General features: G+C 43.5%; 1 protein-coding gene across 1 annotated transcript in view; it reads right to left on the bottom strand.

The window, feature by feature from the left end:
* HYDIN (HYDIN axonemal central pair apparatus protein) overlaps positions 1 to 22,639 on the bottom strand; it is a 340,954-nt gene that overhangs the window by 57,549 nt on the left and 260,766 nt on the right. The window contains 11 exon segments of the mRNA XM_047079251.1: positions 1,572 to 1,807; positions 2,534 to 2,738; positions 8,108 to 8,219; positions 10,328 to 10,566; positions 11,030 to 11,198; positions 13,283 to 13,382; positions 15,352 to 15,451; positions 18,003 to 18,201; positions 18,826 to 18,998; positions 19,103 to 19,262; positions 22,148 to 22,267. Of these exon segments, the coding sequence (XP_046935207.1) occupies positions 1,572 to 1,807; positions 2,534 to 2,738; positions 8,108 to 8,219; positions 10,328 to 10,566; positions 11,030 to 11,198; positions 13,283 to 13,382; positions 15,352 to 15,451; positions 18,003 to 18,201; positions 18,826 to 18,998; positions 19,103 to 19,262; positions 22,148 to 22,267 (1,813 nt within the window).

The raw sequence follows: 22,639 nt of genomic DNA, 5'->3' as shown, positions 1-22,639 counted from the left end.
GAATTGGAAGCCAGACTAGAGAATAGAACAATGGAGACACCGTGAGTGAGTGGCACATGGCCATTGAAAGACAGAGCTTCTGCTGGTCTCCTAAAAGTTGCATTACAGGTGACAATTCCAGTTCCATAGAGCTCTGGCTACATGGTGTGCTCCAACCTTGGTCTGAGGTCTCTGATTTATTGAAGCAAACCTTGCTTGTTTGGGCCATCCTGGGTTGGTTTCTGCTCCTTGCAACTCAAAGAGCTTTAGCTAGAACAACCTCCCACAGCACTTGATCTGTCTCCATCTTGTGGCTGTGTTTTGGGAAGACTGTAGGGACCCCTGGCAAGGCCTCAAAAGGATTTTTGCATTCTTAATGATGGCAAATGGGATTCAAAACTATTTCCTCTTATTTTTAAGCTGAGGGCACGAAGGCTTCTTTGCTCTTTTCAAGGGATATTATGCAAATTAGGGAAGAGGAGAATATGTATGCATATGCCCTGTTAAAAACCTATCATTTAGAAATAAGGCTTGCTCACTTTTTATGTTTTTAGTGTGGAATAGAAAGAAAGCTGTCCCTTCGTGTCCAAAAAAAGGTCAGAGAGTAATGACTGGATATCATCAGGGCCTGAGAGAAGTCATAAAAGGGATGAGATAGCCTTTCAAACCCTAACCCTCTGTGGTGACAGTCTCCTGAGACAGCACACACTCTTCTCAGCTCTAGACTAGGCCAACCCTTGAGTTATCTCCCCGCCACCATCACCCATGTGAACAATGCCAGCTCTGGGGCACAAGGACCACCTGGGCCAAAATCTCACCTTTGGGCAGAGAACTAAAGGAGCTGAGGTGAGACCAGACAGTATTTGCAGGACATCTGATCGTCTATTGACTAAGCCTCTGTCTTCGTATCCTTAATTTGCTGCTCTATTATGAGGAAAAAGGACCTCAGTATGGTCTAACTCAGAGAGGAAAGGAGTTTCAAATCTATAGGCCCTGATACAGGCATTTATTATTTACCTTATATGTGGATGAAGCTTGGCTCTAAACCCAGCCCTGTATCCCTAGGCTTCATTTTTCTAACTATAAAATGAGTATAATAATACAAAGTCTGGTTATACAAACTTTCTGCGAGGATGAAATGAGGCAATAAATGTAAATAATTTAACACTGTGCCTAGAATGCAGCAGGGGTTAACAATTGTTCATCACTTCACCTTACCCTTATACCCTGACATCCCCCTAATCGTCCTTACCAGACAAATGTGCAACCCAACGCAGCCTCCCTGAGCTGGCACTCATCTTTGGCTCTCCCCACAATGCTTGATCTATTATAGGTATAGGTGGCTGTTTGATGGATGAGAGAGTTACTCATTGGTGTGTACCATTTTAAAACCCAGAGGAGGCATCCACTGAGAGAAATGCATGGCTCTTGGCTTAGGGGAAACTGCCCAGTTACCTCATATGATTTCCAGCAGGGCCTGAGAGCCAGATAATCTCCACTCATGTCTAGAGGCTCTAGAGTAGGGTTTCCAAGAGCTCTTTCCATAGCTTCTTGCCAGCTTCAGTGGGCCAGGGCCATTTGGGGCTGCTTACCTTGTTGGAGATGGGCTTAACTACAATGTTCACATCACAGGCGATCTTTCCCACATTGCTGATCTTGAACCGAGCCTTGGCCTGATGACCCACCAGGACGTTGCAGAAAATAAACTTGTTCTCATCCTCCACAAACAGCCCCCCACTCTCTATGGTCTGTAGGACATTGAGCAGGCTAGCGCTGTTACAAATCTTGTGCTCCTCAAATATCAAGGCACTGTTGTCAGTCACGAAGGCTGGGGAGTGGAAGGAAGAATGAGAGACGAGCCCTGATAGCCTGGTTCCTGCTTTCTGTAGTTGCTAATTTGAAGATTTGATTCCGATGGAGGACAATCATAAGAGGAGAGGTAGGGGAATTCACACAAGAGGGTGGGAGTGATGGCACAAATTCTATCTTCTCTTCTTTTTTTGTATTGCTCTTGCTGGTTATCAGACCCCAACCATATTTTCCTCCCAGTAGTAAGGAGAGGTTAGTTCTAGGATCTGGGGTGGACTTAGGAAAGAAGGAGGCATTTGGCCTATGTTGGTGTGAGGCTGCAGGGAGTCTACAGCAAAACAAGAGGAGTTCTCTCTGTGCTTTACCCGAATCTTGCTGAGTTAAAGTGATAATATGCACAGTCACTGAACATTGTTCTCTGTGTATATGTTGCCCATGGGGAATGGCCAGGCCATGAGTGGGATTCAGTGTTCCTGGGTCCTGTGCCATATCTCATTACACCACGATTCCCAGATAATACTATTCATCTGAGAATCCTGGACCAAACTCAGGAAGACTAGGAGTTTAAAGCTGCACACCTTCTGTGCATGCCTTATAAATCTTTAAGGAAAAATATGGCTGAAGACACCAGAGGAAGTTCTAAGGACCCAGAGGAAGCAGTTCAGCTATATCTGCTAAACATTTGCATGGTTGGTGGAGGGCAAGGTCTTTTAAGGGGGTACTATCCAATCTGAGTGCCCAGTACCTGGTAGACAGGCTTCTGCCAACAGGCTGTAAGGAATGCCGCCAGGCTGATCTCTTGGGTCTCGGTCAGATATATCGATAGCTATGAATTCCTCACATCTTCCCACGGGGTCAGCCACGCAATCGACAGTGATAACCTGGGTTCCTCCGGAAGGGATGGAGCCGAACCCAGGGTAGATGGTGAACATGCCGTGGGTGAAGCGAGCCTGCAGGAAAGGTTGAGGGGTGAGAGGGGTGGGGTGACAGAGTCTGAGCCCTTCTACCAGCGTTGTGAGATGGTGTCAAGAGGGACCAGTTGGTTCTCTCCCCACAGGCTTTCTCTGAACCCTAGCTTTCTTCTGGAGGCAGGGAAGGCCTGGGGAATCTTCAGGGATGGGTTCTCTCAGTGCTTCTTTCTGTGCACATTCCTTCTGACCAATCATGACTGAGTGGGAGTCTAAGGGAACAGACGTATTCCACATTGCACAACTCTTACCCAGAGCAGAATCTGCTGGCAGAGGGGTATAGACAGAGCACTGGCTAAGGATGTAGACTTTTGAGTCAGACAGTCATGAGTTTGAATCCCACCCCTGCTATAATCTAACTATTTGACCTTGGACAAGTGACTTCTCTGAGTCTCAGTTTATCCATGAAGTGGGGCTAAAGCCCCTACCTTGAATCATTGGCGGCATCAATGAAAAAAATGTGTGTGAAGTACTTAACATAGCATCTGGCACAGAATTAGTGCTCAGAAAATGGGATATTACCACGCACTCCTCTGGTTCTCCCCCCTACCCAGCTTTGTTGAGATGTAAATGACATATAACATTGTATAAGTTTAAGGTGTACAATGAGATGATTTGATACTGATATATACTGCAAAATGATTACCACAATATTAGTTAATGCATCCATCAGCTCACATAATTGACATTTTTTTGTGTGTGAGGAGAATGTTTAAGATCTAGTCTCTTAGCAACTTCCACATGTATAATACATTACTGTTAACTAGAGTCACCAAGTACATATTAGATTCCCAGAACTTATGCATCTTATAAACTGGAAGTTTGCACCCTTTGACCAACATCTCCTCATTTCCTCCACCACTCCCAACCCCTTGTGATCACATAGGGCTAAGGATAAAACAGGATAATCTCCCCATTTCAAGGTTCTTAATGTAATCATATCAACAAAGTTGATCATCTATCATCAGGGAAATGCAAAAAAAAATCACAATGAGATATCACCTCACGCCTGTTAGAATGGCCATTATCAAAATTAGTATTGTGCACTGTTAGTGGGAATATAAATTGGTGAGACGGAGAAGCTTTGGATAGTAAGAATACGGTTGAGTGTTGTCACAAAGGATCAAGGTCAGAGTGAGGGCACAGAAGAGCTGAAATGGATGGACGTGACTTAGATGTAAGAAAGGGAAGTGGTGGTCAGAGAAAGGAATCTTAGAAGTCAAGAGTTCAGAAGCATCTCAGTTTCTTTTGGTGTGAGATTCAGGGTGTGACCTCGAGAGCGAGTTGCGAAGGTGGGAGAGAGGACAAGATCATTGGAACTGAAAGGTAGGGTCGTGGAGGGAGGCCTCTCACTAAAGGCAAAGAAGATACAGTAGGAGAAAAAGGCAAAACAAACAAAAAAACCCAAAAGACAAAAAACAATCCCAAACATATACATATATATTAGAAGGGATGGGAGTTACAGAAACGTATGTAGAAAAAATATTATGTATGTTAATTAAATAAAAGTCTTCTGCTGAAGAGGAAAATACTTGAGAAGACAGGAAAACCAGCATGTAGAAAATTCAATCCAAATGTAATCAATACACCTAGTCCACCTAGTGCGGAATACCTACTTTTTCTTATTTTTGCCTTTAATGCAGAAGTGGTGGCTGGAGCTGCAGCAGCCATCTTGGAACCATGAAGAAAAGTCAAGAGAATTTCAAACACCAAAGAGCCTCTAACAACACAAGCAACTGTCTACCTTATCTAAACATATTCTATTTAGACCACTAATGTTGGATTTTCTGTTACTTGCAGCTAAACACCATCCTACATGAGTAAGTCTTTCTCCTCTATGAAGCCTTCAGTGACTTTTAACACCTACCAGGAACAGTAGAACTTTATTTATTCATCTTTCTGGAGCTTCACCCTCCGTACACACCTCAATTATAGAATTTACCATGTTGCTGGTCAACTGCTTATTCACCCTCCTCCCTTTATAAGTGTCTAAAATATTTCCTCTACATCCATTTAGAACCATATTAGACAGTGTTATAAATTTTGTTTTAATTGATAAACATTATTTAGAAAGCTCAAGAGGAGAGGGAAGTATATTGAATTTACACACATAATTGCCTGCCATATTTTTACTTCCTTCTTGATGTTCCATAATTCTTTCGTTTATTATTTATTTTGTGTTTAAAGAAATTCCTCCAGTCATTCTTTTAGGAGAGACCTGCTAAAAACAAATTATTTTACTTTTCCTTCATTTGAGAAAGCTTTAATTTTCCATTCATTTCTGAGGCATATGTTTGCTGGATATAAGATTCTGGCTTCACAATTATTTGCTTCCTGTGCTTGCAAAATGTTTTGCCACTTTCTTCTGGCCCCTATGATTTTTGATAAGAAAATCTGCTGTCATTTAAATAGTTTCCCCCTATATGTAAGGTGTCATTCCTCTTTCACTGCTTTCAAGATTTAAAAAAAAGAAAAGTTATTTTTAAGTAATCTCTACACCCAACGTGAAGCTCAAACTCACAACCCCAAGATCAAGAGTTGCATGCTCTACCAACTGAGCCAGCCAGGAGTCCCTGCTTTCCAGATTTTTTTGTCTTAGATTTTAGAAGTTTGACTATGATGTGTGTTGGTATGGATTTATTTAGGTTTGTCCTATTTGGGATTTTCCCAGATACTTGAATCTACAGGCTTACATCTGCTAAATTTGGGAAGTTTCAGTCATCATATCTTTGAGTACCTTTTCATCCCAACCCTACTTCTTATCTCCTTCTGGAACTCTGATGAAAAGGATATTAGATTTTTTGTTATAATTCCACAAGTCCCTCAGGGTCTGTTCATTTTTTTTATTCATTAGACTCAAATAGGCTTTTAAAAGACTCAAAACAGAGTTTATTTTCTCTCTTGTTTAGACTGGGCAGAAAAATGGCCTCTCAAAGATGTCCACATCCTAATCCCTGGAACCTGTATATATATTACCTTACATGGGGGAAAACTCTGTTGATGATTAAGAACCTTGAGATGGGGAGAGTATCCTGTATTACCTTGGGACCAATGTAATCACAAGGGCCCTGAGATATGGAAGAAGCAGGTCTAACAGAGTTAGAAGGGGATGTGACTATGGAGGAGGCTGGTGTCATGTGATGTGAGAAATACTTGATCCATTATGGCTAGTTTTGAAGATGGAGGGAGGAAGTTATTAACCAAGAAAGGCAGGTGCCCTCTAGAAGCTGGAGAAGGTGAGATAATGGATTCTCTTCCAAAATCTCCAGAAAAGAATACACTTTTGCAAACACCTTGACATTAGCCCAGTGAGTCCTGTGTCAAGCTTCTGAGGTATACACATAGTGTAAGATAAAATTTGCATTGTCTTAAACCACTAAGTTTGAAGTAGTTTGTTTTGAGAGCAATAGCAAAGAGATATAATACAAAGAATTTCTATTGTTATGTCTTCAAGTTCACTGGGTCTTTCCTCTGTCCCCTCCATTCTATTGTTGAACCCACCAACTGAGTTTTAACTTCCGGTTATTTTTTCAGTTCCAAAGTTTCCATTAGTTTCCTTATGTCTTCTCTTCCTTTGCTAAGACTTAACCATGTTTTCATTTGTTCCAAGCATGTTTATAGTTGCTCTTTGAAGCATTTTTATGTTGGCTGCTTTAACATCTTTGTCAGATAATTTTAACAGTCATTTCAGTGTTGGCATCTATTAGTTTGAGATCTTCCTAGTTTTTGATATGATGAGTGATTTTCAGTTGAAACCTGGGGAATTTTGGCTATATGAGACTCTGGATCTTACTTAAATCTTCTGTTTGAGCTGGCATTCTCTGACACCACTCTTCCAGGGGAAGTGGGGCACTGCTCATTACTGCCAGGTGGGCGTGGGGGTACAGATCTCTGACTCAGACTTCTCATAACTGCCAGAGAGGGGTGGCAATTCCCATTTCCCACTGGTCGTAGACAGATACCTCCCTGGTGGAGAGGGGTAGGAGTACCTTGCTACGGTTCTGCTGATGCTTTGGGGTAGGGAGGTCCATTGTGGGGCAGGGAGGGATGTCTCATTACCACTGGGTTGGGGTGGAACAAGGCTCCCCAAGTGGTGTCTTTACAATAAAAGGTGGAGGTGGTAGGGGGTAATGAAAGCTCTACCTCCCCACTGGACATTCTCAAACACAACTCTGGAAGAGGTTTGGGACATCTTATGACAGCCTGAATAAGGTATAATTCTAGGCTCCCCACTGGACTTTGCTAGCAGGGGTCAGATATGGCCACAGATTTTTCTGTTGTTTGACTATAATAGGTCTTTTTATTTTTTTTAATTAGGCTTCATGACCAGCATGGGGCCCAACACAGGGCTTGAACTCATGACTCTGAGATCAAGACCTGAGCTGAGATCAAGAGTCGGATGCTAAACAACTAAGCCACCCAGGTGCTTCTGTAATAGAAAAGTTCTTATGAAAGTTTTCTGTCTTGCTGGGCTGCTCTTTTCCTGGCCCTTTGGCCAGTGGGAGCAGGCTTTTGTTGGAGCTTTTTTTGGTTTGTGTCTGTTGATGTTCCTGGGTTGCTGGCTCCTTTTGCACCCAGTTTTAGATATATGAAGTAAAAAGAAAACTCAGGGAACTCACCATTGTGATGTTTGTTAGGTCCCAAGGATCCTAGGTAGTCTGATTTTTTCTCCTCACCCTTTGGTCTCCTATGTTAGTTTTGTATACAATGTGCAGGGTTTTTAGTTGTACTTAGTTGGGCAGAATAAAGAAAAGTATGTTTATTTCATCTTATTAGAGAAGTCTTAAAATCTGCTTTTATTTAAGTCTGTCCACATGGGTTTCTGTTTTGTTTTTGTTTTTGTTTTTTTTTTAAATGTTTATTTGTTTTTAAGACAGAGAGAGACAGAGCATGAACGCGGGAGGGTCAGAGAGAGGGAGACACAGAATCTGAAACAGGCTCCAGGCTCTGAGCTGTCAGCACAGAGCCCGACGCGGGGCTCGAACTCACGGACCGCGAGATCATGGCCTGAGCCGAAGTCGGCCGCTTAACCGACTGAGCCACCCAGGCACCCCATCTGTTTTTTTATTAACAAATGATTCTTGATTAAAATATACATGAAAAGCTGAAACTTAATCTTAAGGCAATAAGGAGCCAATGAGGGTTGTAAAACAAGAGAGGATATCCAAATTAAAAGTCAACACCTTGCCGTAAAATGAAAGTAATATTTCAATATAACTAGAATTCCTGCCACCGTGGGTTCATTCAAATCCCTCTAGCCTAGGGGGGTATTTGTTGCAAGAACTAGTCAGGAGAAAACTAGTTGGGAGGCAGGCTTACAGGGCTTCTGTGACAAGGAAAAGGGTGCTCACCTGGTTTGTGATGTTTATTTCTTTCTGAACAGTATCAGAGAGCTTGGTTGCTTTGGAAGGGCCAGTCTTGTAGAAGCTTTCCCGCGATCTTGCATGTCTAACATGGCTGGTTCTGATTAAAGAAGCAGGAGTATACCCTCAGGTTGGGGTGGTGACATTCAGTACCACTTGTCTGCTAATTGTAAGGTCCCTTGTCCTAAGAATGAAGGAGGCAGCCAAGGGAGCATCTGGGGGGGGGGGGGTCAGCCTATTTATCATTAACCAACCTCACTGAATAATTATAAGAAAACTATATAGTAATTATACTTATTAACTATGATTCACAAGGACATGAACAGTACTGCAAGAAAATAATAATTTTTAAATGTTTACTTGACTTCACTGGGAAGCAGTGTGTGAAAATTATTTATGGAAAATCATTTGTGGAAAAATCTTTTACTTGATCTTACTTAAAAAAAAAAAGAAATGTCAAATAGACTTAAATTCTGTCCCTTTTCTTCATATTTATAGTCATGATGTTTTTAAATTTTTTTTTTTTCAACGTTTATTTATTTTTGGGACAGAGAGAGACAGAGCATGAACGGGGGAGGGGCAGAGAGAGAGGGAGACACAGAATCGGAAACAGGCTCCAGGCTCTGAGCCATCAGCCCAGAGCCTGACGCAGGGCTCGAACTCACGGACCGCGAGATCGTGACCTGGCTGAAGTCGGACGCCTAACCGACTGCGCCACCCAGGCGCCCCATGATGTTTTTAAACTGAATTTATGCAATAGCTCAAATACAGGATTCTGGCTGCTGTTCACTTCATTTGAAGCTAGTTTACCCATTAATTAGCTTGTCTAGATGCCAGTTAACCTACAATGTCAAATGTATTTGAGGTACAATCTTAGACTTTTGAGAGCTTTATATAATTTGAGCATTCACTTGCATAATGGCCAAAACAACAAAAGTTCAACCCCCTTTGAGTGTTTTGCATTAAATTTGTACACACTTAAATGAAAAACAATTAAAATTAAAAACACTGTATGTTAACTAACTTGAATTTAAATAAAAAACAATTTAAAGAAAAATACAATTACATCATAATATCTGTCAAAGGTATTGAATTATTGTAAGATAAATGATAAAAAAAATTAAGCTGAAATTAAATTTGGAAGAAAGAAAGTTTAAATAGCTTAACCCCAGATTTCTTAATACATGCAAGCTTAGCCAAAATGGAAAAATATATCTACAAAAATACAAAACAATTACAAACAGTGGATGTCTGGTTTAAAACAATTACTTGTAAAGTCAATTTTAAATTTATTAATTAGGGGGTCAATTAATTAGTCGGGACAAAGTGCCTCAAAAATTGGTAAAACTATGCTTAATTTGCCAAAAAAAGATGATCATCAAATAAAAGACAAAAGCACTCAAAAAGGTAAATTGTTTTAGTGAATTGATTAAGAGCTGCCTTTTGAAGAATACAGACTTTTGCCGTTGGAACAGCTATTAAGTTAGCTCTTGTTATACTGGGTCTTCATGTGGAGAAGGTAAAAACAGTCCCGGCAGACTGAATGCCGCAGCACGCGTCTCCAGTCTACATTTCCAGGGTACCTTTTGCCATCCCCCACATGAAGCACAGCTATGATGTATTTTGATTTAGCTTGCAGTTATAATAGTCCCCCGACATCTTACAATAAAGAGGACACTGACTTACTGGGAGTCTTGTAGCACACACGAGAAGCATGAGGACAACAGACACAACCACAAGGAGAAGGCGTACATCTGTTCAATTAAATTTACCTTAGATCTGACAGCAGTTAGAAAGCATATGAATCTGGAATCTGAGATGTGGGTTTAGAACTGAGATCTACTGGTGATTTCTTGCATAATCTTGGATGAGCCATTTCTAAATCTTAGTGACCTCAGCTCCACAAAAGGGGATTGGGTGAATTTAATGTTTTATTTATTTTTGAGGGAGACAGAGTGTGGGTGAGGGAGGAGCAGAAAGGGAGGGAGACACAGAATCTGAAGCAGGCTCCTGGTTCTGAGCTGTCAGCACAGAGACCTACAAACCATGCGATCATGACCTGAGCAGAAGTCAGATGCTTAACCGACTGAGCCACCCAGGCGCCCCGGGGATTGGGTGAATTTAGATGAAATATATGAAAGCTCTTTGTAAAATATAATGTACTAATTAACCAGGGAATGGCATGAGTTAAGTGAATACTCGTCTTACATTTTCTTTTGATGAATGGGGCTCTCCCCCATCAGCCTATAAAGGGCGTATCTGAAGTCAGTAACACCTTGATTTTCTATGGTGAAGGTGGTGCTTCTCCGAGTGCCACAGATCAAAGCTCCAAAGTTGATGATGGAGGAGGGGCTGATGTTGTATTTGGAGTACACTGCATTCACAGAAAACTTAATTGGGATGCTGGCAATGATTTCACCCCCTTCTGTGATGTTGGGCTCAATAATCTGGAAGGGAGGAAGGAGTGGGAAGATGTTAGCCATTATGCTCCAGAATTCCCATGACTACCTACTCCATTCTCTACTTTCATCATTGAAAGCCAATCTCATTCTTTTTTTTCATTCTCTTTTTATTATTGCAACAACAATGTTAGCGAAAACTAATATTACACTTACTACGTACCAGCCATGGACCAACAGGGACCGACTTTACCTACTCCTTCACTTCTCTGCTCTTGTTTTGCATTTGATGACTGAACTCAGCTCCTTTGGTGCTCCTCAAAGATCAGGGGCTACATATCCTGTCTGGGACTCTAGATTCCTGATGACTTTGCACACCTCCCACCTGACCTACTCTTGCCTGCTAGCTAGGGACCAATCCCTAGAGCATGTATTAGATCACGTACTCTTCTTTCCAAAATGAGTCCCACAATCCTGCCACCGAGTGAATCCTCCCTTTGAGCTGTTGTACCTGACAGCGCAGAATTGGCTGGTGCTCAATCTTCACTTCCTTTTTTGCACGAAATGACACCTGGACATTTGTGGGCTTTTCCATTGTGGTCAGTGAGCCCTTTTTGGGTAGGACTGAGATCATGGAATTTACATTGGTTGCCAAAATCCCTAAGGAGTCCACAGAAAAGCTGAAAGATGAGAATAAAAGGTCAGTTTAAGTCATTATGGGGAACCCATGACACTAGAGAGGAGATAGACTGTTGAGTGCCTGCCATGTCCCTGGCCCTGCTTAAGCATGGTGTCTGGAAGTGCCCACTGTGCTCTGTATGTTCTGACCGCCCCTCCACATCCAGGATAGATGAGGCCAGAGATTGGTGCATGAGGCAAAGACAGCCATCTGTAGCCTGAGGTCAAGAGGTGCCTTTGCAGGATATCTTTGCCCAACAGAGACGCTTGATGCTAGATAAGGATCAACTAAATTAATTCATCTCTCTGTCTCTCTGTCGCTCTTCCTCCCCTCTCTGTGACTGTATGCAGCACATACAGAGGGAACAGTGATGCAGAAGCCAGGGGATCTAAGGAAGGAGAGAAAGCAGGGGTAGAAGCCATTTAACAGGGACGCTTGGAAAGGGAGGCAATGGCCCAATGGGGGTGAGGTGCGAAGCCACAGACAGCAGCTGGCTCATGAGAATGGCAGAGGGACTGGAGCAGAAGCAAGGAACTTAAGCTGAGGCAGGACACCTGGAGTTGTCATGGGGACCTCAACGTCACCCCCGTGCTCCAGGAGGCCTGGTGGCTCTACTGCTGCACACCTGGTACCTGAGTTTCCTCCCTTCTCCGCACAGCCTTCCAGTGAATTTTGATCACCTGTTCCATCCTGAAGGTGACTGTTCCATGTAACCTCAAACAGCAGAGCTAACGCCCCAATGATAACCTACAACAAAACTCACCAACAGGCAAGACTCCATTCAGCGCTAATTCCAAGGGGACAGTGGCTTTCTTTTAGCTTTTATCTATATTTACATTTCAATTTATGAGTTTAGTAATGGTAGCCCTGAGGCAGGACCTCTCTCACATCACTGTTCTGTCAGCTGAAATGAAACTATCATGAGTACACTGAATTCCTTCTAAGTCAGTGAGGGGGAAGTCCCTTTATCAACTGCAGTTTTTCTAGGGGGCAGGATAATTGTCCAGAGAATAGATTGTAGACTGGCCACGGGTGCTGGCACTGCCCCCAAGGTTTGTGTGACCCTGCCTGAGTGACCTTCTCCCTTCCCCAATCCAGTACCACCCTTTCCTCTCTGAGAAATCTCAGATTTAGTGTTTCTTTTTTTTTTTTTATATATTTATTTTTGAGAGAGAGACAGAGTGCAAGCAGGCAGGGGCAGAGAAAGAGACACATGCAGAATCTGAAGCAGGCTCCAGGCTCTGAGCTGTCAGCACAGAGCCCGATGGGGGGCTCAAACCCATGAACCCATGAGATCATAACCTGAGTTGCAGTCTGAGGCTTAACCGGTGAAGCCACCAAGGTGCCCCTTGTGTTTCATTTTTAAAATTATTTATTTATTTATTTTTAAAAATTTAAATCCAAGTTAGTGTCATAATGATTTCAGGAACAGAATTTAGTGATTCATTACCTACGTATAACACCCAGTGCTCATCCCAAGTGTCCTCCTTAATGCCCCTTGCTCATTTAGCCCATCTCCCCACCCAACCCTGCTCTAGCCACCCTCAGTTCTTTGTATTTAAGAATCTCTTATGGCTTTTCTCCCTCTCTGTTCTTACATTAGTTTTGCTTCCTCAAGAAAGAGCACAAGCTGGAGCTTTATTCCACCAGGCCACCATTTGGATTCCAGAACACAGTGGTTCTTAAAATTAAAAAAGAAAATAGGAAAAATCCCTTTCTTCACATGCAGTCTTAGGTGGAATGCTGCCTTATGAGACATATAGGAGCCAGCTGAGGTCCCTATCCCCAGTCTCTCCCTCCACCCCCAGGACCTCCCTTCACCCTCACCCAACCTCTCCCTCTGAGTCTCCCTCCCACCCCTGGACCCCTGTGGCTCTGGGTGCATTCAGAGGACCCTGAAGGACCCCTGTAAAGCCACAGAGTTGACAGCCTTTGCTCTCAGGAGCTGAAATCCCATTCGTTTGAAGCCCGAGTGAGGCTCAAAGCAGAGATGGTTTTTATCATTTCCCCAGTCAAGGTTTTTTTTGTATCTCCCAGACCGTGAGTGGATGGGGATGACCATGTGACCAATGGTTTTCAGGTTACCTGAACATGATCTCATATTTCCCACGGTTCTTCAGCTGCAGGGGCTGCTTCACCTCTTCCATGACCTTCACAATCCCGAAATCGAGGCCTCCTTCAGCTCCTGCAGAAGCCAGGGGCCAGGGTGGGGAGGATGAGTGGATGGCACAGGGGTGAGAAGCAGGGGAACTCCCTATTGAAGTTCACGTGGAAAATTCACGGTGACAAGTTCAGAGGATTTGTTTTCTGAAAACACTGTGGCTAAAAATACCTCGAGTAATTGAGTCTCAGCCAATAAACAATAGACACTGCTCTTGAGCTCAGTTCAAGTTGGGTGGCTCCCCCTGGTTTCCATCTTAGGACTACTGTCCTTCCTTCCATGCTTTCCAGTAGCTAAAACTTCTGCTATTAAATTTTTTTTTTTGCATCAAGTGTATAATATACATACTTAGAATATTACATATAAATTTGTATTGTTTTATTTAGCATTGCATCATAAGCATGTCTCCACATAATTGAAAACTTCATAAATGTGATCTTGATGGTTATATGTATACCATGACAGGCTGTTCTATAACTTAAAATATTATTTCTATAATAATAATATTCCATTCTTAATAGACATTTAGGTTATTTCCAATCTTCCATTATTACAAATAATGCTGCAATAAATATCTTTGTACATAAGACTAATGACATGTGGGTGCACATGTGGCTCTTGTGTTCTATGCATCCTGCTGAGAAGGAGACCAGTCAGAAAAGGGAGAAATAATGGAGAACTGCATGCTAAAAGGGAGGGATCTAACCTGGGTGTTAGGGCAGTAGAATGGGCAGAATGATGCCCTGTGCCCCCGGAAGGTGTCCATGTCCTAATCCCCGGAATCTGTGAATATGCTAATTTACATGTCAAAGGAGAATTATGGATGGAATTAAGGTTGCTAATCATCTGACTTTAAAAAATAGAAAGGTTGTCCTGGATTCTCTGGGTGGGCCCAATGTAATCACAAGGACCCTTAAAGGAGACAGAAGTGGGAGAACTAGAGAGATGGTGGCGTGAGAAGGACCTGGCCCAACGTTGCTGGCTCTGAAGATGGAGGAAAAGGACCATGCCCCAAGGGATGCAGGCAGCTCCTAGAAGCTGGAAAAGGCAAGGAAATGGATTCTCCCTCAGAGCTTCCAGAAATGAGTGCAGCTCTGCCAACACCTTGATGTTAGCCCAGGTAGATCCGCTTCGGACTTCAGAACCACAGCACTGTAAGCTGATAAATTTGTGTCATTTTAAGCCACAATGTTTCTGGTAATTTGTTACAGCAGTGATAGAAAACTGTTGAAATTTTTAATTTAGGTTAGGTTTTAATTTAGGTTAACACAGGTTGGAAGACAGGTACTTACTCTAAGATGACTGTTCAGAAAAAAGTTCTGCAAACTTTCTACTAATGGCCACCCCTCGTCATCTCCCATTAGAGAAATTAAGATTCGTAGTAATGTTGCTAACATTACTCGGGGATTTGCCTTACAATTGACTGAAATTCCACCCCCTCCCCAACATCCACTAGTCTTCCTCTACATAAGAAATATACTAAGCGATGATTCACGGGAAACTGCCCCCAAAACCAAGAGTACACTGTATACACTGTATGTTAGCCAACTTGACAATAAATTATATTTAAAAAAATACTTAGTTTGAAAATAAAAAGAAACATACTGTACTATCAGAGAAAGACAAATACCCTACGATTTCACTCATGTGGAATTTTAGAAATAAAACAGATGAATATATGGGAAGGGGGTGGAAAGAGAAGAGAGGGAAACAACCCACAAGAGAATGTTAATGATAGAGAACAAACCAAGAGTTGATGGAGGAAGTGAGTGGGGGATGGGCTAGATGGGTGATGGGTACTAAGGAGAGCACTTGTCGGGATGAGCACTGTGCATTGTATGTGTATGTAAGTGATAAATCACTGAATTCTACCCCTGAAACCAATATTGTACTGTATATTGGTTAACTAAAATTTAAATAAAAAAAAAACAAGAAATATACTGCACTGAAAGATGTGACTTCCAAATACCCATTTCTTGAAGGGGCAACAGACCTTTGGGAAAGGTGATGTCCAAGGCAACGTCGTAAGACTCTGCAAAGACCATGATGTTTTCAATCTGAACAACACCAACAAGATTGTCTGCATCTAAAACCTGTTGGGGTAAGAGAAATTCTTGAGTAAAAGCAAGATCCACAGGATGCTTGGAGCTTGAACTATGTACCATGCAGTGGGAATGATGGAGAAGGAGGCATGGTGTAGAATATTTACAAGATGTATTTAGCTTTGGACTTCAGCGAGCATTTGGTATGATTAGTATACTCATAACATCCTCTGGGAAGTGCCAGTGTAGACAATAAATATAAGAATGGGAAAAAGGACCTGTATTTTTCATCTTGTCCACTTATGGGTTTTAAATATTTGCATGATTGCCACTACATTATTGAAGTTGGGGTTGTGAGTATACACTGCAGAAAAGTGCTCTTTGGGATATTTATTTATTTATTTATTAGAGAGAGAGAGAGGGAGAGAGAGAGAGAGAGAACAGGGGAGAAGGGCAGAGGGACAGGGAGAGAGAGAATCTTAAGCAGGCTCCATGCCCAGCACAGAGCCCCAAGACTGGTGTTTAAAACATTGATCTGGGTGGTGCAGCCAGTTAAGCGTCTGACTCTTGATCTCAGCTCAGATCATTGTATCTCATGGTTCATGAGTTCGAGCCCCATATTGGGTTGTATACTGATGGTGCAGAGCCTGTTTGAGATTCTCTCTCCTTCTCTCTGCCCCTCCCCTGCCTGTGCTCTCTCTCTCTTTCTCTGTCTCTCAAAATAAAAAAATAAACTTAAAAAATGCTGACTTTCATCGTCTGATATTCATACACTACAATTGTTGATTAAATGAATCTATCAGTATCTGTGTTCAGCTATCTTAAGGACTGTCATAGGTATGTGATAATAGAGATTAGATCCAGTGAGTGGACCCCAAAGTAGCAACAGGATTAACTCATGTAAATTACAGTTGGAAATATGAACTCAACCCAAGGAAGAATTAATAGTCAGACCTGTTCCAAGGAAAATCAGGCTGCTTTGAGTATTGGTAAGTTTTCTATTCCTACAAGTATTCAAAGAGAAGCTTGGATAATCCCTTGATTATCCTTGATTGCTGCAGAATTGATTCAAGCATCAAAATTCAGTGGCATTCATTCATTCGTTAGTTCATTTTACAGACTCTACTGAGTACCTTCTCCGTAAGGCCTGTGCTAGACACTGGGGGCATGATGGGGTAGTGGAATGAATGGTGGCCATGTGTATTAACCCCTGGAACCCAGGAAGGTGACTTTATTTGGAAAAGTCTTTGCAGATGTAATTGAGTTAAAGATCCTGAGGTGAGATCTTCCTGGATTATCTGGGTGGGCCCTATACCTAATGACAAATGTCCTTATAAGAGACAGAAGAGGAAATGCAGACAGAAAAGGCCATGTGAAGATGGAGGCAGAGTTAGAGAGATGCAGCCACAAGCCCAGGAACACCTGGAGCCACCAGAAGCTGGACGAAGCAAGGAAGGATTCTTCCCCCAGAGTCTTCAGAGGGAGTATGACCCTGCAGACTCCTCGATTTCAGACTTCTGGCTTCCAGAACTGTGAGAGAATAGATGTGTGTTGTTTTAAGCCACTTAGTTTGTGGGCATTTGTTTACGTCAGCCCTTGGAAATGAATACAGATGATGAGCAAGTCAGGCAAGATCTTGCCCTGATGGAGTTCACGTAAGAAAGTAGAGAAAGAAACAGGATATCTGAAAGGGGGAGATGCTCTGAAGGATAGAAGACAGGGCGAGTGATCGCACATAACAGGAGATTACCTTGATGCGGTGACTAGGGGAACCCAGTTGGAGCAGTGCTGTTTAGCGGACCTCACGGAGCCTGGGGGTGACATTCTTGGCAGGGTTGCTGCAAGGCCAAAGGCCTGAGGCAAGAAACAGCCAAGAGACCACATGATGGAGTCTATGAGTGAGAGTGAGGTTGGATACTGAGGCAGGCAGGGACTGAGAAGCAGGGGACCCTGAGCCCTATCCTCACTACAGCTGGAGCCAGCAGAGTGATGCTGGAAGGAGAGGGGCCTGACCTGACTGACCCAGATGGGGAATGGGCCTCTGCCAAAGTCCAGGCGAGAGATGCTATAGACAGCCTGGGCGAGGGTGGCAGCAGCAGTGAGGGCAGAGGAGCAGGCAGGTGGGAGGTGTCCTGGGAGACAGAACTAACAAGACTTGGAGGAGGACGGGGCCGGACACAGGCTGTCATGGAAAGGAGGGAATCAAAGATGGTTCCTAGGTGTCTGTTGGGAGCACCTGGGCGAAAGGTGATGTTTATGGAGACAGGGATCTAACCAGTGACTGAGTTTGGGAGTGTGAAATCAGGAATCTCATGCTTACAAAGGGATAGTAACACCATCAGTCAGTCACTCACTCTGCATTGAATGAGTGCTCTGTTCTTGGCACCAGGAAATCAGCCACGAGTGAGACTGCCTTTATGGAGCTTACAATTGTGTGCAGAACGAGACACCGTGGGTTCATGGTTGTCAAATGGGGATCAGTTGGGAGCATGTAAGAGGGAAACCTGGCTGTGGTTGTGTGTGGGTGTGTGTATGTGTGTATATCAGGGAACCCAATATGTACACATTTGATGACCAAGTCTGAAGATATGTGAAGCCTCACCTCCAACCGGATCACCCTCTTGATGTTGACAGGTTTGGAGGGCAGGAAGTGCACCTGAAGGCTGTACTCAGCCTTGGGGGGGATGGTCCCCTGCATGGTGGACACAGTGAAGTCATCACCCAGGTGCTCCAGGCTGGTGACCCGCCAGGCCACGGGCAGGGGTGTGACGTTACGGAGAAGAACTACCTTGGATTCTTTTCTGCAGGGACCAAAAGAAATTTTGTCAGTTTCAAATGATTCTGATTTATTATGGCGGGTCAGAAAAAGCACTTCTGGTTATTTCAGTCATTGCTTAGTTCACTAACCAGTGTTTATCAGGTAATGGGACCTGGTGTTAACAATCAAGGAATGCAGGATACATATCATAACAATATTCTCTTCTAGTAGCCCCAGAAGTAAACATTCTATTTAGAATAATATGAAGCCAGTGAATGAATATGTTAAGTTCCAGTTTTGGTCTAGTATTCTCTCTTTATGCTCCAATTTCTAGACCAAGGATTCCTAACCTTTTAGGGTAATGGACTGCTTAGAGAACCTGGAAAAAAGTGAGACCTTCTTCTGAGAAAACTGCAAATATGCACACACTTTGGCAATTGATATTGGGAATGGGGGTGCTTCCTGAACCCCACTGAAATCAAGTTAATTTGTGAACTGAATAGGATTATTAACCATTTTGGCTTGCACAGGACTAGAAGTTTCCCAGGACGCAGACTTTCAGTGCTAAAACTAGAAAAGTCCTGAGAAAATCGGGATGAGTTGGTTGCCCTAGAACTAAATGTTCTTTAAATTCCATTGCAGTCCTCGTATCATCCAGAATTCTGACCTGTGCAGCAAGAGCCGATCAAAATGCAATTGCCTGGGTTCCAGCTCTAGTTCTGGGCGGACCCCTTGGCAGCTTAATTTGAAGACCGCTGGCTCTGGGTTCTCCTTGATGCAGCAGACAATGCAGTCGTCAAAGACACCAACTGCAGTAGGGTAGGCCCATATGTTCAGCATCTAAAGGAAGAGTCAAAACAAAATACATTTATGCTGAGAACACCAAGGTGTCAAATTTCCCAAGAAAGACTTGCCCTGGTGGACTTGTTTCCAGGTGACAGTACCTGCTTCTCATTGGGTTTCAGAATCATGTTGATGGGCTCCAGGAAGTAGGTGTTTGCTTTGACATCATTCTGAAAGCAGAAGAACACCTCTGCAACCATTGGCGAATTGTTCAGGATTGTCAACGTTTCCATGTTGCCTGGGAACAAGGATGACTTGTACCTGTAAATGAACAAGAATTAGGGATGTGGCGGGGGGGAGGGGGCGCCTGGGTGGCTAAGTCGGTTAAGTGTCCGACCCTTGATTTTGGCTCAGGTCACCATCTCACAGTTCATGTGTTCAAGCTCATGCACGCTGAAAGCACAGATCCTGCTTATGATTCTGTCTCCCTCTCTCTCTGCCGCTCCCCTGCTTGCTTTCTCTCTCTCTCTCTCTCTCTCTCTCTCTCTCAAAATAAACAAACAAACAAAAAAAAGAATTAGGGATGTGGATGTGAGCACTGACTGAGAGTTCAGGTGGAAAAGGAAATTGTGGGGTGTACAAAGGGTAGTATGGTTCACTGAGGCAGTAGCGTGGCAGCTAAGAACACAAGCTGTGCACTTGTGGAGACTCGTGGCTATGACCTGACCCCTCTCCCTGCAAGCCTTGGTCTCCTCATCTCTAAGAGGGGAAGATAATACTTGTTAGGATTTCTTTTTTTAAAATTTTTTTTTTCAACGTTTATTTATTTTTGGGACAGAGAGAGACAGAGCATGAACGGGGGAGGGGCAGAGAGAGAGGGAGACACAGAATTGGAAACAGGCTCCAGGCTCTGAGCCATCAGCCCAGAGCCCGACGCGGGGCTCGAACTCACAGACCGCGAGATCGTGACCTGGCTGAAGTCGGACGCTTAACCGACTGCGCCACCCAGGCGCCCCTACTTGTTAGGATTTCTATGAGTATTAAATGCAGTGGCAGCTATCACGGCAAAGAACTCTAACAGAACCAGGCAGCTCTAACCTTCCCAGGGCTTATCTTCCCAGGAGGCATGAACCTTTGAGTAACTTATTATTTCACATCTGTCTTAGAGATGACCTCCTTTACCTCCTCCTCCTAGACCTGTACAAGATGTTACTGTTGTGACGTACATTTATTTGGTGTGGTTCGTACAAGGCTGTTTCTGTTCCTTCGTGACTCTCCACAGAGTTGAGAACTGTTGGCATTAGAAGCTGCTCAATTAATGGCACTGAACAGAAAAGGAATCACAGAAGGTACAAGGAATGCCAATGAAGATGCTCATCATCAGAAGTCAGAGCACAGGTCAGGAAAACAGAGTCACCATACTGTTCACTGCTGCCCAGAAACAGTCTGAAAAGCTTTTTGGATAGACAGTGATAAAGGAAGGAAGGAGAGCAAATGGCAGAGACCAAGTCAGGGTCATAGAGACAGAATTTTCTCAGTGTCAACACCAAAGCGGGGGTGACCTTCATATCTAACTGGTCACTGCCACCATCCAGCACTGTGCTAAGTCTCATGTGTATTATCCAGTTCAATTTCACAAATCTGTGGGTGGGTGCTATTATTTTCCCATTTTGCAGATGAGAACATTGAGGCTCAGCAAGATTTAAGAAAATAAATAAATAATAACCGATTGTACTGGGCCTTGTTTCTGGGCCACTGTAATCCTCTCCTTCTGGACCAGCGCTGTCTGGCTCCAAATTCTGGTTGGTTCCACCACTGCCAGAACACATGCCTCTCTGAATGGCCATAATTTCCCTGACTTCTGACCTTGGCTGCTTTGTACATCATGTCCATCAACCTGACCCCCCTCCGTCTCTCTCTGAAACCCTTCTATTGGGCCTTGAAGATCCACTCCATTGTCAGCCAACCCTCCTCATCTGGGCTTTCTGGTCCAGCCTCTTAGGAAATAAACTCCGGGTATTAAGGGACTGGAGAACAAAGAGGGCTCGTTAGTTGCACCAAGTCAGTGAGAACAGAAACATTCTCTACTTATCACAATCAATGCTAGACTGAATTAAGACGTGGCTAGAACTGGGTCCAGTTTTGGTCTTAACCTCCCTGCCTACACAATGGGAAGTTTGTATGTGACCGAACAAACTGGTCTCACTAGAAATGTATGGCCATCACCCTCACCTGGGGCACCCAATTTTGCCTGACAACTTTAATCTGTTTCTCTAGTATTCTACCTCCCCAGCTTTCCACAAAAACTCTTTACTCTGCTCTACATTTTCTCAACAATTTTATCTTCCCTCCACTTCCCTCCCTGTTAGGGATGACCTTGAAAATGTGTCACGGAGAAAATAGACGGTTGCATGGGAACCTTCTCACTGTTTCGACCAAATCTGCACCTGAAGCCATCTGCCTTCCTTTCTCCTAGTAGGAGGTGGTGGCCCCTCTTCCTGGCAAGAACAGCATCTCTGTATCCCATTGTGTAGTCTCAGGGAGCTGTACCACTGATGGCCCTTACTTTCTCTCAAAACTCTGACCTCTTCCTCCCTGTGTCCTCTTGGCATCCTAACATCATAAGAACAACAGTGTGTGAGCAGTGTTCCCTGGACTCCATGTCTCCCTCTCATCCTTGACTGCCTCTCTTTCTTCACAGTCAAGCTTTCCAAAGAACTATCTTCACACTCCATCTCCCTCCTTTTACCAGCCACTGACTCCTCAACTCACTTTGCTTGGGTTTCATCCTCAGAAATCCCTAAAAGGACCCTTGCTAAGGCCCCTATGGTCTCCATGTTGTTGTATCCCACGGATGTCCTCTGAGAACAAAAACCACAGAGCTTATTCCTTGCTTTCTGTGGCTACTAGCTATACTTCCTAAGCATCTCAAACAACATATCGCAAAGTGAACTCTTCATCCTACCCTTTCTCCAACAAAACTGGTCCTCCTCCGGGATTTTCCATCTGGGAAGATGGTGTCCGCATTCATCTGGGTGCTTAGTAGGAACTCGGGGCACAAGAACCCAGTTCTCCTGAGTTGTGGCTCAGAGCTAACTGGGGCAGCCTTATAAAAACTACATCCACATGGCAATCCTGCTTTGCACTATTATTCATGAGTCCAACTTGGGAGTCTGAAATCTGTTTTGAAATAATGGAACACTTACTTATCTCTTGATTTTCCACAAAGCAGTGGCCCAAAGTAAAACTTCTCCATGCTCATAATATACTTCTTAAAGATGACCTCATTTGTCTTCATGTCTGTCTTCCGCTCAGGAAATACCACTCTGAACACAGAGGAAGAAGAGAGGAAGAGAGGCTCTCTGAGTGGAAGTTCGATGCCTCCACTTGATGTTTACATGAACCCAATATTCCCTGTTCAGCAAAGGGTTCAGGTGTCTGGAGACAGAATGATTCTTAATTTGAGGACCTGAGTTGAGCCTTTGGTCCTGTTCCCTCCCTCCCACCACCCCTGGGATGATAGAATGGTTTGAACTTGAGAAAAAAGATTCCCAGTGGAGTCTTCAATAATGAGGGGCTGATGATAGAGCTGAGCTAGATTTCCTGTTCTAGGGTGCCCGGCTACAAAAACAACCCCTATGGAAAACTAGTTCTGGACATTAGCTAGCTTCTGAGTTCCTTGTCCAGTGTGGCCTCCT

Source organism: Lynx rufus, unplaced genomic scaffold, assembly GCF_022079265.1.
Source record: "Lynx rufus isolate CCGP_SWC_20201006 ecotype Redwood Valley unplaced genomic scaffold, mLynRuf1.p SCAF_16, whole genome shotgun sequence".
In the NCBI taxonomy this organism is placed as follows: Eukaryota; Metazoa; Chordata; class Mammalia; order Carnivora; family Felidae; genus Lynx; species Lynx rufus.
This window is presented reverse-complemented; position numbering and strand designations above follow the sequence as displayed.